Source organism: Mesocricetus auratus, unplaced genomic scaffold (assembly GCF_017639785.1).
Source record: "Mesocricetus auratus isolate SY011 unplaced genomic scaffold, BCM_Maur_2.0 Super-Scaffold_100676, whole genome shotgun sequence".
In the NCBI taxonomy this organism is placed as follows: domain Eukaryota; kingdom Metazoa; phylum Chordata; class Mammalia; order Rodentia; family Cricetidae; genus Mesocricetus; species Mesocricetus auratus.
In genome coordinates this window covers 180,383,878-180,395,818 of record NW_024429266.1, presented here as the reverse complement: position 1 = coordinate 180,395,818, position 11,941 = coordinate 180,383,878, and the positions used below count along the sequence as shown (strand labels likewise).

The 11,941-nt window shown below is 48.3% G+C and overlaps 1 protein-coding gene across 1 annotated transcript in view; it reads left to right on the top strand.

The window, feature by feature from the left end:
* Positions 1–2,395: 2,395 nt before the first annotated feature.
* B4galnt3 (beta-1,4-N-acetyl-galactosaminyltransferase 3) overlaps positions 2,396–11,941 on the top strand; it is a 105,696-nt gene continuing 96,150 nt past the window's right edge. Inside the window, exon 1 of the mRNA XM_005066054.4 lies at positions 2,396–2,932. Coding sequence (XP_005066111.1) covers positions 2,764–2,932 — 169 coding nt within the window. The 5' untranslated portion in view covers positions 2,396–2,763. The remainder of the gene's footprint in view (positions 2,933–11,941) is intronic.

Below are 11,941 nucleotides of genomic sequence, written 5' to 3'. Positions count from 1 at the left end.
CTCCTGGTCTCCTGTGGCCCCTTCCATCTTTATCAGGGGAGTTATAAGAACAGGGGGCTATGGTGTGGCTCAGGGGTGTAGCTTACGTTCAGCATGCACAATACGTGAGCCCAGTCTTTAGCAAGGAAGCAAATAGAGAGAGAGTGAGAAGAGGCGGACACAAGGTCGAGAGACACAAGGTGGCTTCGTCCTTCTTCTGAATTTCTTGGAAATGTCTGCTTGGGCCAGAAATCCGACCTTGAAAGTGTCTGATTTCTTTTCTACTCAATGAGACAGCATGCTCCCTGTTCCCCATCTCTCCCAGTTCCCACATGCCGGTGCTTCTAGCATTTGGTTGAATGAAATGATTGCCAGCTTTCAGGAGAGAGTCATAGTAGGGAACAGGCTACCACGCATTTCCAGGACAAAATCCTGCAAGCCACTCAGCCTAACACCAGCAGTGCTACTCCCAAGAAAAGAGAGATTTTGCAGGGGTCCCAGTCCCTTCCCACAAGGCTCAGGCCAACTTAAACAAGTTGCCCGCCTGCTTTGGATGTTTGGTAAACAAACAGATGAACAACCATCCAAAGCTTCCATGGGTGGCTTCAGACATCACACGGACATTTCCTAGGGACTTCTACTGAAGAACTAGAGTGAGGAAATAGAGTGTGTCCCGTAGACATCTGCCCTTGTACAGCATTTGCATGGTATGTGCTTGATTTTAATATGTCCTGAGACATATTGGGGCCTTCCACATTTCCTCCTCTTCCAGTGTTTTTCTTTGAGGGGGGGTGGAGAGCATTTTTATGTATCTTAGGCTGGCTTCAAATTCAACTAAGTAACTGAAGCTGACTTTGAATTTCAGATCCCTGGGATCACAGGGGTGTGTCACCATGCTCAGCTCTCTCCACATTTTTCTGACTTTTTTTTTTGCTAGAAGAGTGGAAAATTGAGCCTCCACCTGCTGGGTGACCTCTGACAATTCACTCTGCCTGTCTGGGTTTTTAACTCTTTCATTTAAATCAGATAACACTGCTTTCTCTGCCTAAAGTCAGGGCCTTGGAATGTGGAGTATCTATAGGACCCTTTCAACCCTGAGTAATTTCCCCTCTTTTCATTACCTGTGTGTGTGTGTGTGTGTGTGTGTGTGTGTGTGTGTGTAAGTAGAGCTCCAGATTTTATTACAGGTATTTTAATAAAGGCTTAAGCATGAGGGCTGGAAGTAAAAGAGGGACTCAGAAGGAAACAATGCATATCCAATAGTGATATGGGCTCGCTTTCATTTTCCCCCTTTTAAAAATATTTTATTTTATTATAAATTTTGTACACATGTGTGTATCTCTATGTGGGTTTATACTTATGAGTGGAGGTTGCAGCAGAAGCTGGAAGAGAAAGTTAGATTTACAGTTGTTAGTATTCAGGCATCTGTCCTGACTTGTTCTTGGGGTTCTGACAGGATGCACCCTCAGCTGCAGCCACTAAGAGCACCACCTGTGCACATTCACTATGGTCCCTTTTAAAAGGGCCCTGCCCACCTCCCATCCTCCTCTCTTTCTCTCCCTCTCTGTCTGTTCCCTCCACCCCTTCCTCTCTCTCTCTTTCCCTCTCTCCTCCCTCCTGCCGCTCCTGTCTCCAGAGGCTGGTCTCCCCCTTTCCCCTTTTTATGACCCTTTCCCTAATAAAAAACCCCTCTGCTTGAACCCTGTTGCATGAAGTCGTTCTCTTGAGTACCGCTTTTCTTAAATCACAACATAGGTGAACCCAGCTCAGGTCCTGTGTTATTCCCTCTGTGGATGAGCGGTCTCTACCACTCCACCCACCTTTTCATTTCCGTATTTTATGGTTCTGGGATGGAACCCAGGACCTCCTACATGCTACTGGTCTACTATTGAGTTGCCCCTCCAGTCTTTTTAAAAAAATTCTCCAACATCTCTTCCACCCCAAAATGGGGGAAACTCCTTGTTAAAGCTCCCAGGTGTCTTTCAGAGTGTAGTTGTGGCCGGGAAAGAACGGTATTCAAATTTGACTTGGAAGACAGCGTCAAGGCTAAGTGTCCATTGGGGCTAGGGTCATTGTAGGCAGAAAAAGGACTTGAGGCCAAAGTCACCGAGGTCACTTCAACAAAAATGAGTCTCACCTCCACACCAGCTTTGAAGGAGCACCTCAAATATCTTGGCGGTGACTGTGTTTCCTTCGGTCACAGAGTCCACGGCTTAACTCGAATCTTCTTTCATTCCCAAATCTCCCTCATCACACATCCCACACACCCTCCCACATGACCCCAAGGGTGGCTACGTCAGGGACCTGCTCTTTGGCCCCACCTCTCGCCAGCCCTCGGTCTCCAGCGGGCAGGGCCCACCTGTGCCTGGGGGCGGGGCCGAGGCGGAGGCGGGACAGGTAGGGTGTAAGGTAATGCTCGCAGCGGAGATAAAGCGCCCTAGCTGCAGAAAGCGAGCGCAGGAGCCGGTGGGCACCCAAGAGAGCCTCCCAGGCCGGGTGCAGGAGCAAACGAGGAGCGAGGGAGGGAGAAAGGGAGGTGGCGGGCTTGAGACGAGGAGAGGCGTGGAGTGGACACTTGGGGAGGAGGAGCCGGGCTCAGCGGCCCGAGAGAGACCGGCGAAGCTCCCGCGCAGCCGAGGGACCCTAGCGCGCGGAGCATGAGCGGCCGGCCGGCTGGAGAGCGATCGAGGGAGACCGCTTGCGCGCCGCCCTGAACGGCGAAGCCCTGTCGGGTCGGCGGGTGCGGGGTTGCCGGTGCTTGGGTGGCCGGCCGGGCGCAGAGCCATGGGGAGCACCCGCGCCGCGCCGCTGATGCTGTCCCTGCGCCCGATCAAGCTGCTGAGGAGGCGCTTCCGGCTGCTTCTGCTGCTCGCCGTGGTATCGGTGGGACTCTGGACTCTGTATCTGGAGCTGGTGGCGTCGGCCCAGACCGGCGGGAACCCCCTGAATCGCAGTAAGTAGCGCCGGGGGCCAAGGAGGTGGCCGAGGTGGGCGGGCGCTCCCGGGCAGGGATCCGCCTCTCCGAGACGACTCCAGGTGCCAGCGCCGCCCCTCGCTTTCCCGGGGACCCGGGCCGGTGGGGCAGCGGTGGGTCTCTGATTCTGGCCTGCCCAGGGCAGAGTGTGAACTCCCCGAACGCTGGCAGAGGTTTGGGATACCTTCCACCGCTCGGGACTCCAGCAAAGCGGACTGAGAAACACGCGGTTATCGAGCGCGGGCTCCAGGGCTGCGGCGCAACTCGACCGCAAGCTGCGGTCGGCGCCGCCCCAACTTTGCCCTCAGCTTGCGGGTGTGTGGTTGGCTCCCTGTTAACTCTCCAGTCGAACTTAACGCGGTTCTTTTTTAATCGCATCTCCGAGAGAGCCCTCTGGCCTTCCCCCATCTCGTGCGCCACTGAATGCGTAGTTCTCCGATCCTCCAGCGGTTGAAGCCCTTGCAAAACCCGCGGATCTAGCAAACTCCCTAGATCCCGCCCAAAGGCGACCCTGCCATGGTTAGATGCATACTTATATTTCTATTTCCCCAAAGCACTCAAGTTTCTGCTTAGGAAAACTCGAGGAAACGTCCTTTCCCTTCTTCAATGGATATGATTATCCACAATGACTTTCAATATATATATATATATATATATTTTTTTTTTTTTACGAGACACGGTTTCTCTGTATTGTTTTGGAGGCTGTCGGTCCAGCCTAGTCTCTAACTCACAGAGATCCGCCTGCCTCTGCCTCCGGAGTGCTGGGATTAAAGGCGTGCGCCACCACCGCCCGGCCTCAATATACTTTTGATTAGCTTAACAAAGTAAAATGTCATTTGGTAGTCAGAAAGGAAGCTTCCAGAAGGGTCAGGTGCCCTTCTCCAGCCTAAAGAAGTTTTCATGTATCTTCTCCCTGGGTTTCACTTTCTTGTTTCAAGAATCTCAAAGAATTCCCTCCTGGTAGATATTTTGGTCAACAGTCTTACCCTTAGCCGGATGTGGTATTTTGTCTTTTGTGGCCCAGAAGAAGTTATTGTCTCAGTAACTAAGCTTGTAGCCCAACCTCTCTGTGGCGATGGACATAATTCTGGCTGTAAGCTAGGAGACTGGCGATTACAAGAGATCTAGCTACTGTATGTAGCTAGAGAGCCAGAGGGAAAGGCCTATGATCTCCAGGGTCCCTCTCGGTTGGGATAAGAGACTATATGGCCTCTGCCACTTGAGCATTTCCGAGGCCAGCAAGCCCCCAGAGGTTGCCTTACATAGAATTCAGTCTCCCGCCTCAGGTTTTGTTGTTTGTAGCGGGCTCCACAGTATGGGCCACCCAGGTGCAGGTGGCTGAGCTTCCATCTCCTCTTTGGGACACCCTTTGTCAGCGAGGCTAGTGGGAACTACATAAATTAGACGGGAAGCCGTTGCTTTGCCGTCCTGTCCCTCCTCACTTCTCTGCCTCAGGTGTACTTTCTCGTCCAAGACCAGGCTCCGCTGGCCATAATAAGCTTGCACTCTGGCTCCCACCCAGCCTCTGGATCTTGTTGGCTTCTTCATACCAGTTTCTGAATCTGCTGTGTTTCTCTGCTTGGTGGATCTGACTTGTGGGTTTTTAAATTTTTATTTAAAATTTTTTCCCAAAATGACCCTTCTCCAAAAATATGTTCCCAGTTTCTTATTCCAAAATTGACTTAGTGCTCCTTATGGTTTCTTTCTTTTCTTTTTTCTTTTTGAGATGGCCATTCACTCTGTAGCCTAGGCTAATCTGCAACTTGCTGTATTGCAAGCTAGGCTTGCTTTCAAGATCTTCCTGCCTCAGTCTCCCCGGTGCTGACTGTGGGTGTGTGCCATGTAGCCTGTTTTTCCTTCTTTCCTTCCTGTTTTTTTTTTCCAGATAGGGTTTCTCTGTATTCTTTTGGAGGCTGTCCTGGAACTCACTCTGTAGACCAGGCTGGCCTCGTACTCAGAGATTTGCCTGCCTCTGCCTCCCGAGTGCTGGGACTAATGGCGTGTGCCACCAATGCCCGGTCCTGTTTGGTTTTTTGAGACAAGGTTTCTCTGAGTAGCCCTGGTTGTCCTGGAACTCACTCTGTAGACCAGGCTGGCCTGGAACTCACAGAGATCTTCTGCCTTCCCCAGTGTTGAAATTGAAGGCATGTGCCACCATGCCTGGTTCTCATTGTGATTTCTAACAAGAGCCCAAGCACTAAGGATCTCTGTTCCTCCTTTTAGATTCTGAGGACTCTGAAGTCCATCCTCTGTGACATGTGTCCTATCAGTCCTGCCTTGATTCCTCCATGGGGTGAGACTTGGAGGATGGCTGTACTTATTCCCCAGTCTTCTTTGTCATTAAGAAGTCCAGATGTTTCTCGTCAAAATTCCCTCTTGTGCTGTGTCCTACTCCCAGATCAGAGCTATTCCTCTGGGGAAGGAGTAAGGAATTAGGAGAAGCAGGAAGGGGGTTTCTAGTGTCCCTTCCTCCAACAACCACCAGACCAAAGCTGCCCCTCCCAGCTGTACCCAGGACTTAACCGCAGCAACCAGAGCCCCATTTTATCCCCCAACGAACCACCCTGCCACTTTCTAGTAATCTCTGCCAACTCAGTTCACCACCTGCCTTCCTGTCATCTGTGAGGCTGACCTACACTGCGCAGAACCTGTCATTTACTTGTCCCTGTGTGAGGGTATATTGGTTTAGCACTGGAGAAGTGTATAGAGAATGGCAGTCATAAACTCTGGGGTGGCAAAGTAATGACAGGGGAGCATACTTCCTGCTCCATCTTCTAAAATAACCTGGTAGTTTAAGATGTGGATGGTGTGCAATTTGGGTTCCATATGCAGAAAGAGATATAACCATGATTGGGATAGCTTTAAAGGAAAACAACTAAAATTATTAACAAATAGAAAAAAGTTTCTTTCTTTCTTTCTTTTTTTTTCTTTTTTTGGTTTTTCGAGACAGTTTCTCTGTGGCTTTGGAGGCTGTCCTGGAACTAGCTCTTGTAGACCAGGCTGGTCTCAAACTCACAGAGATCCGCCTGCCTCTGCCTCCCGAGTGCTGGGACTAAAGGTGTGCACCACCACTGACCAGCTTAGAAAAGAGTTTCTTGACCGAAATAATTACAACCATTCAGTCAGTTTTATTTGTTTAATACATTGCTCAAACAAAGCATTGTGCTAATTGTGATAATCAAGATGTGGTGTGCTAGGTATACTATTGCTATACACACCAGGATCAAAAGTAAATTGGGGATGAAAGGTTTATCTGGCTTTTACTTCTACTTCATAGTCTACCATTGAAGGGAAGTATAGGCAGGAACCTGGAGGCAGGAGCTGATGCCAAGGCCATGGAGGGGTGCTGCTTACTGGCTTATTCCACATGGAATAATCCTTTCCTTCCTTCCTTCCTTCCTTCCTTCCTTCCTTCCTTCCTTCCTTCCTTCCCTCCTTCCTTCCTTCCTGTTCATTGGTGTTTTGCTTGCATGAATGTCTGTGTGAGAGTGTCAGAAGCCCTGGAACTGGAGTTACACACAGCTGTGAGCTGCTGTGTGGGTGCCAGGATTGGACCTGGGCCCTCTGAAGGGCGGCCGGTGCTCTTAACCATCTCTCCAGCCCCAGCCTGCTTTCTTATATACCTCAGGACTACCAGTCCTGGGATGGCATAATCAGGCGGTATACACCTTTAATCCCAGCACTTGGAAGGCAGAGGCAGGCAGATGTGTGAGTTCCAGAACAGCCAGAAATATACAGAGAAACCCTGTCTGGAACGCATTCATTAATTTTTTCAAAAGTAGAAAGCAGATATTGCTGTGATATTTCTGAAACTGGGACATGGCTTTTAAGTAATATCATAGAAGTGGAGACATCTAGGTAGATGGCAAGAAGTTGGTTAAATTCTGATGAATTGGGGTTGGAGAGATGGCTCATTGGCTAGGAGCCCCTGCTGCTCTTGCAGAGGACTCAGGTTTGGTCGCCAGGATGACAATGGTGGCTTCTAATGCTTTTGATTCCAGTACACAGGGTCGGAGGCCTCTTTGGGTCTCTACCAGCACGGCATGCACAGGGCACACTTACTGATGCAGACAAAGCTCTCACAATGTAGGGTAGGTTCTGATGAGTTGAGGCTGAGGATGTGGCTCAGTCTGAAGTGTACGAAGCTCTGGGTCTGGGCCTCAAGACCATATAGAACTGGGTGTGGTGTACACCTGCAGTTACAGTATTCTGAGCTGGAAACAGGAGGATCGGAAGTTCAAGACTAGCCTGTGCTACATGAGACCCTACCTCAAAACAAACAAACAGACAAAGAACCTGAAAGGAGGAAAAAGAGGATTCTGATAGAGGCCAGAAAAAAGGCTATTCACAGGCAACAAAGACCAGGAACCAGGGAAAGGTTAGCATTTGGCAATATTGAGCAGCTGAGTGTAGTAAGATGGAGGTATGTAGGTAAGTGAAGGATGAACTACATCCCAGCTTCTGTGCAAGACTTTGAATCTCATGGCATCTAGTTCACCAAAAGCAAAAAAGCAGTCATGAGTTTTAGGGTAGGATAACATTGCTGTGTGGAACAGGCAAGGGCCAGAGTGGATCTGCTTAATCATACTCTGAGGATGGGTAGTGGTATTGGAATAGGGTCTTGAGAGCTCCTTGCTGTGCCCCATAAATCCTTAAATTGCTGGATGGTAAAAGCTGCTCTGGGGTGCATCATTGCAGAAATGGTGGTCCTCGGAGGTCCCGAGGTGACTGTTGTATTCAGGTGTGCACCTAAGTACTTCAGTATTTTCATAACTGCATCACAGCTATATTGATGTGTAGTGGGTGAATAGCAGCCCTGAGCAGTCTGTTCCGGTTCTCCGTTCGGTAGGCTTTAGCACGCTACATCAGTTTGTTCGTATTGGATCTGGTAAGGTTCTGCTGGAAGGCAGGCTTTGTAGGTTCTTTGCTATATAATGGACTTACAGTTGGGGTCAGCCTAGTGTCAGAGCCAATAGGTGACATTTGATACGAAGCTAGCACATCTAGTGTCCACAGTGTACCCTGCTTTTATTTCAGAGTTGGGTCTGTCATGTTCCTTCCCTGGTTTTATCCGCTGGACACCAAAGCCCTCTCAAGCCTAGGGAACTAATTGTGGCTGCCGCTAAGGTCTGCCGCACATTTCCAGTTGGCCCCTATCGCTTGTGATTGGCTTGAGTAGACTAAGGAACATCCACCAATGTCAGACAGACAAGTTGCTCCTGTATCACCACAGCCTTTCTACTTGAAAGGATCCAAACTTCCTGCAGCAGAGGTAACCCAGGGCAGAGGTAATCTGAGAAGTGAGCACTGCCGGGAGATGCAAATGAGGCAGATGTGTGGGCAAAGGAGGGGCGGTGCGACTCGGGGAGGAACCTCACCGCGGTAGAGTGGAGCACCGCATAGCTCCTGCAGACGGTCTGCCACACTGTTCTTTCCCAAGAATTCACTGGCTTTTGTTCTGGAGCCTTGCTTGCCTCTCCGTACCTTGACATTTGTTGTATCACTTGGATGCTGTGGGCCCTTTCAAATTAGTATTCAGTTCTGGGCACATGCTAGGCACTCTTGGTACTCGCTTCAATACTCCTGGTAACCACTGGGTAGTTGCAGATTTCAAAGCACCTGATACTTTCTATCAGCAGACATTAACTTATCAGTGACTAATCCAAAAATAAAGCCCAGGAATGCTTGTCCCGTGTACCATCATACACATAATCTCCCACGTGAATGTCAGGGCTGGAGAGACGGCTCAGCAGTGAGAGCACACAGTCCTCTTGCAGAGGCCCTGAGTTTGGTTCCCAGCACCTTGTTGGGCCCCTCACAGTGCCTGTAATCCAACTGCAGGGGATGAGAGCCTTGAGGGCACTTGAACTCGAGCACATACCCAACCCGTACACATAATTGAAAAATAAAAGAATTGCTGGGCAGCAGTGGATCACATCTTTAATCCCTGCACTAGGGAGGCAGAGGCAGGTGGATCTCTGAGTTTGAGGCCAGCCTGGTCTACAAAGTGACAGCCAGGACAGCCAGGGCTGTTCCACAGAGAAACTCTGTCTTGATGAAGAGGAACAACAAACACACCAAAACGAAAATAACAAGAAAAGAATTGAGCTGCTTATACTGTCTGAGTGTTTTCCAGCAGGTCAGTGGTATTTGGCTAGAGAAGCCTGCCCTTGCTCTGTCCTTCACCTGGGCTCCTCATTCCTGTCCTAATGGAGCCAGCTCGGATCTTGGCAAGACATCCCCAGCTTCATCCTGTTCTCCACCCAGGGATCCTCAGTCTAAGTTTGGTGGCCCTGGAGCTGCCAGACACTCCCTGTCCTCCGGGCTGTTTCAGGGAAGGATTCTCCTACTTTACAGCGCAAGGCCTTCAGAAGTAACCAATTTTGTGCTGGTTCATTGGAGGTTGGAAGTTGCACTGCAGTAATTTTCCAGGCCACAGACTCTGGCCTGGCCCTCTAGTGTTGAACTTTATGGAGCAGAACAGAGCAGAGCAGAGCAGCTGCATGGAGTTTGCTTTGGAAGGGGGCCTGGAGGCCGTTCTTGGAGTTGCTGCACAGTCTGTCTACCTAGTTCCACCAGTCTCAAACCCCTTCCCTTTAAATTTTTTTTCACAAGTGCTTTCCTCATATCCCAAGGTGGTGAGGTTTAAACTAGGCCAGCCATACATTTACACTTTGATGCAGTCCTCCTTTGACCTTTCAATCCACTTAATTAAAAGATTTATAGATTAACACAAAAGAATACTGCTGGGACAGATAAGTTTGGATGGTGTATATATAAAAGGTGTTAGACTGAATGAGTAGGTTGTGTATTCTGAGCAAAGCATGATCTTTAATTTTTTTTATACTCCTAGGTTCTGCCCCCCTACCCCCCTTTAGACAGGGTTTCATGTATCCCAGGCTGGCCTCCAACTCCCGATGTAGCCAAAGATGACCTTGAACTTCAGATACTTTTGCCTTACTTCCTGAGTGAATCTGATACCTGGGATTGCAGACCTGCTCCACTATACCCGGCTCTGAGAATGAGCCAGGGATTCTGCATGTTAGGCAAACACTTTACCAACAGCCATATCTCTGGTTCAGGTTCTTCAAATGCTGGAAACATCCATTAGATAAACAAAAATGATTATCTTAATTATTTTTGCCATGCTGTAGTTTGAGCTATGACTTTGTACCATTATACCCATATTCCTAGCTTTTAAAAAAAGATTATTAGCTGAGTAGTGGTGGTGCATGCCTTTAATCCCAGCACTTGAGAGGCAGAGGCAGGCAAATCTTAGTTTGAATCCAGCCTGGTCTACAGAGTGAGTTCCAGGACAGTCAGCTACACAGAGAAAACCAAACCAAACAAACAAAAAGATTATTTATCTATGTAGTTAAGTATTTATTTATGACACAGTTTTACTATGTAACTCTGGCTGACCTGGAACTCATTATGTAGAACAGGCTGGCCTTGAACTCACAGAGATCCTCCTGCCTTTGCCTTCTAGGTGCTGGGTTCAAGGCATGTGCATGTGCCACCGTGCCCAGCTATTTTTTATTATTTGAAGTTATATCTATGTTTGCCTGTGTGCTTATGGATGCCAGAGGTATTATGGCCCGCTGGGAGCTGGAGTTACAGGCAGCAATGTGGTTGCTAGGAATCCAGCTTTGATTTTCTACAAGAGCAGTATACATGCTCTTAGCTATTGAGCCAATTCTCCAGCTCCCAGTTTTAAATAAACCTTTTTAATGAAAGACATAGACAGTCAGACGGACAGACAGGCACACCCTCTTGGTACTTGTGCGTGCACACACACAGGGTGGGGGGTTGCTCTACAAGTGTACAGCTTGGTAAACAGTGTATCTCCATAGCCAACCATAATGAAGAAACAATTCTACATGACACTTTGGAATTCCCTTTGAACCACTGGTACCAGCATGTATGAACTTAGACTACTTTTATATGTCATATGAATGGAATCATTCAATATGTGATTTGTTATATGAATAACACACACACACACACACACACACACACACACACACACACACACACACACACAGAGTTTTTCTTGAGACAGTATCTACTGTAATCCAGGCTGGTCTTAAACTCACCGTGTACCTGAAGCTGGCCTTGAATTCTCGATCTTGCCTCTATCTCCCAAGTACTAGTATTACAGGTGTGTGCCACCATGCCTGGCTTAAAAATACTCTTTATGATCCTAAAAATAAGGAGCATTCTCTGTCCCAGATGACAGCTCTATAGCTGGACCGTGTTAGCTGCATACTCAGCTTCAATGGTCTGTGCTATGGGCACTCAAGCATATCTGATGCTCGATAACTGTTATCAATGGCTGAGGAAGGTTAGGGGCCCAGCTGTGACACAGCCCTGTGGATGTTCCACCAGAGCTGCGGTGGGGGGGTTGTGCTTTTATTGTGTATGAAGCCCCCCAAAATCTCTCTTCCCAGTCTTGATACTGGAATAACTGCTTGTCTGGAGCAGTTTAGTTTTTATTGGTCAAATCTGTAGCTACCCTGGTTTCTCCCTTTGTGTTGATATTGGAAAGTCTTAGAATTTAATTTTTCCTTCACATGGAGAAAAGCAGGAGGGATTTTATGATTTGTAGCCTGCTCACCCTTCCTTCCTTCCTTCCTTCCTTCCTTCCTTCCTTCCTTCCTTCCTTCCTTCCTTCCTTCCATAGTGCTAGGGATAGAACTCAGATCCTCACTTTTTAAAAAAAAAAAGATTTATTTATTTATTATGTATACAGTATTCTGTCTGCATGTATGCTTACAGACCAAAAGAGGGCACCATATCTCATTACAGATGGTTGTAAGCCACCATGTGGTTGCCAGGAATTGAACTCATGACCTTTGGAAGATCAGGCAGTGCTCTTAACTGCTGAGCCATCTCTCCAGCCCAGAATCTTGCATGTTATCAATTATTCTCTCTACTACTAAGCTGTGTGCCCAGATCTGATTTTTCTATTAATTTCTTTTTCTGTGC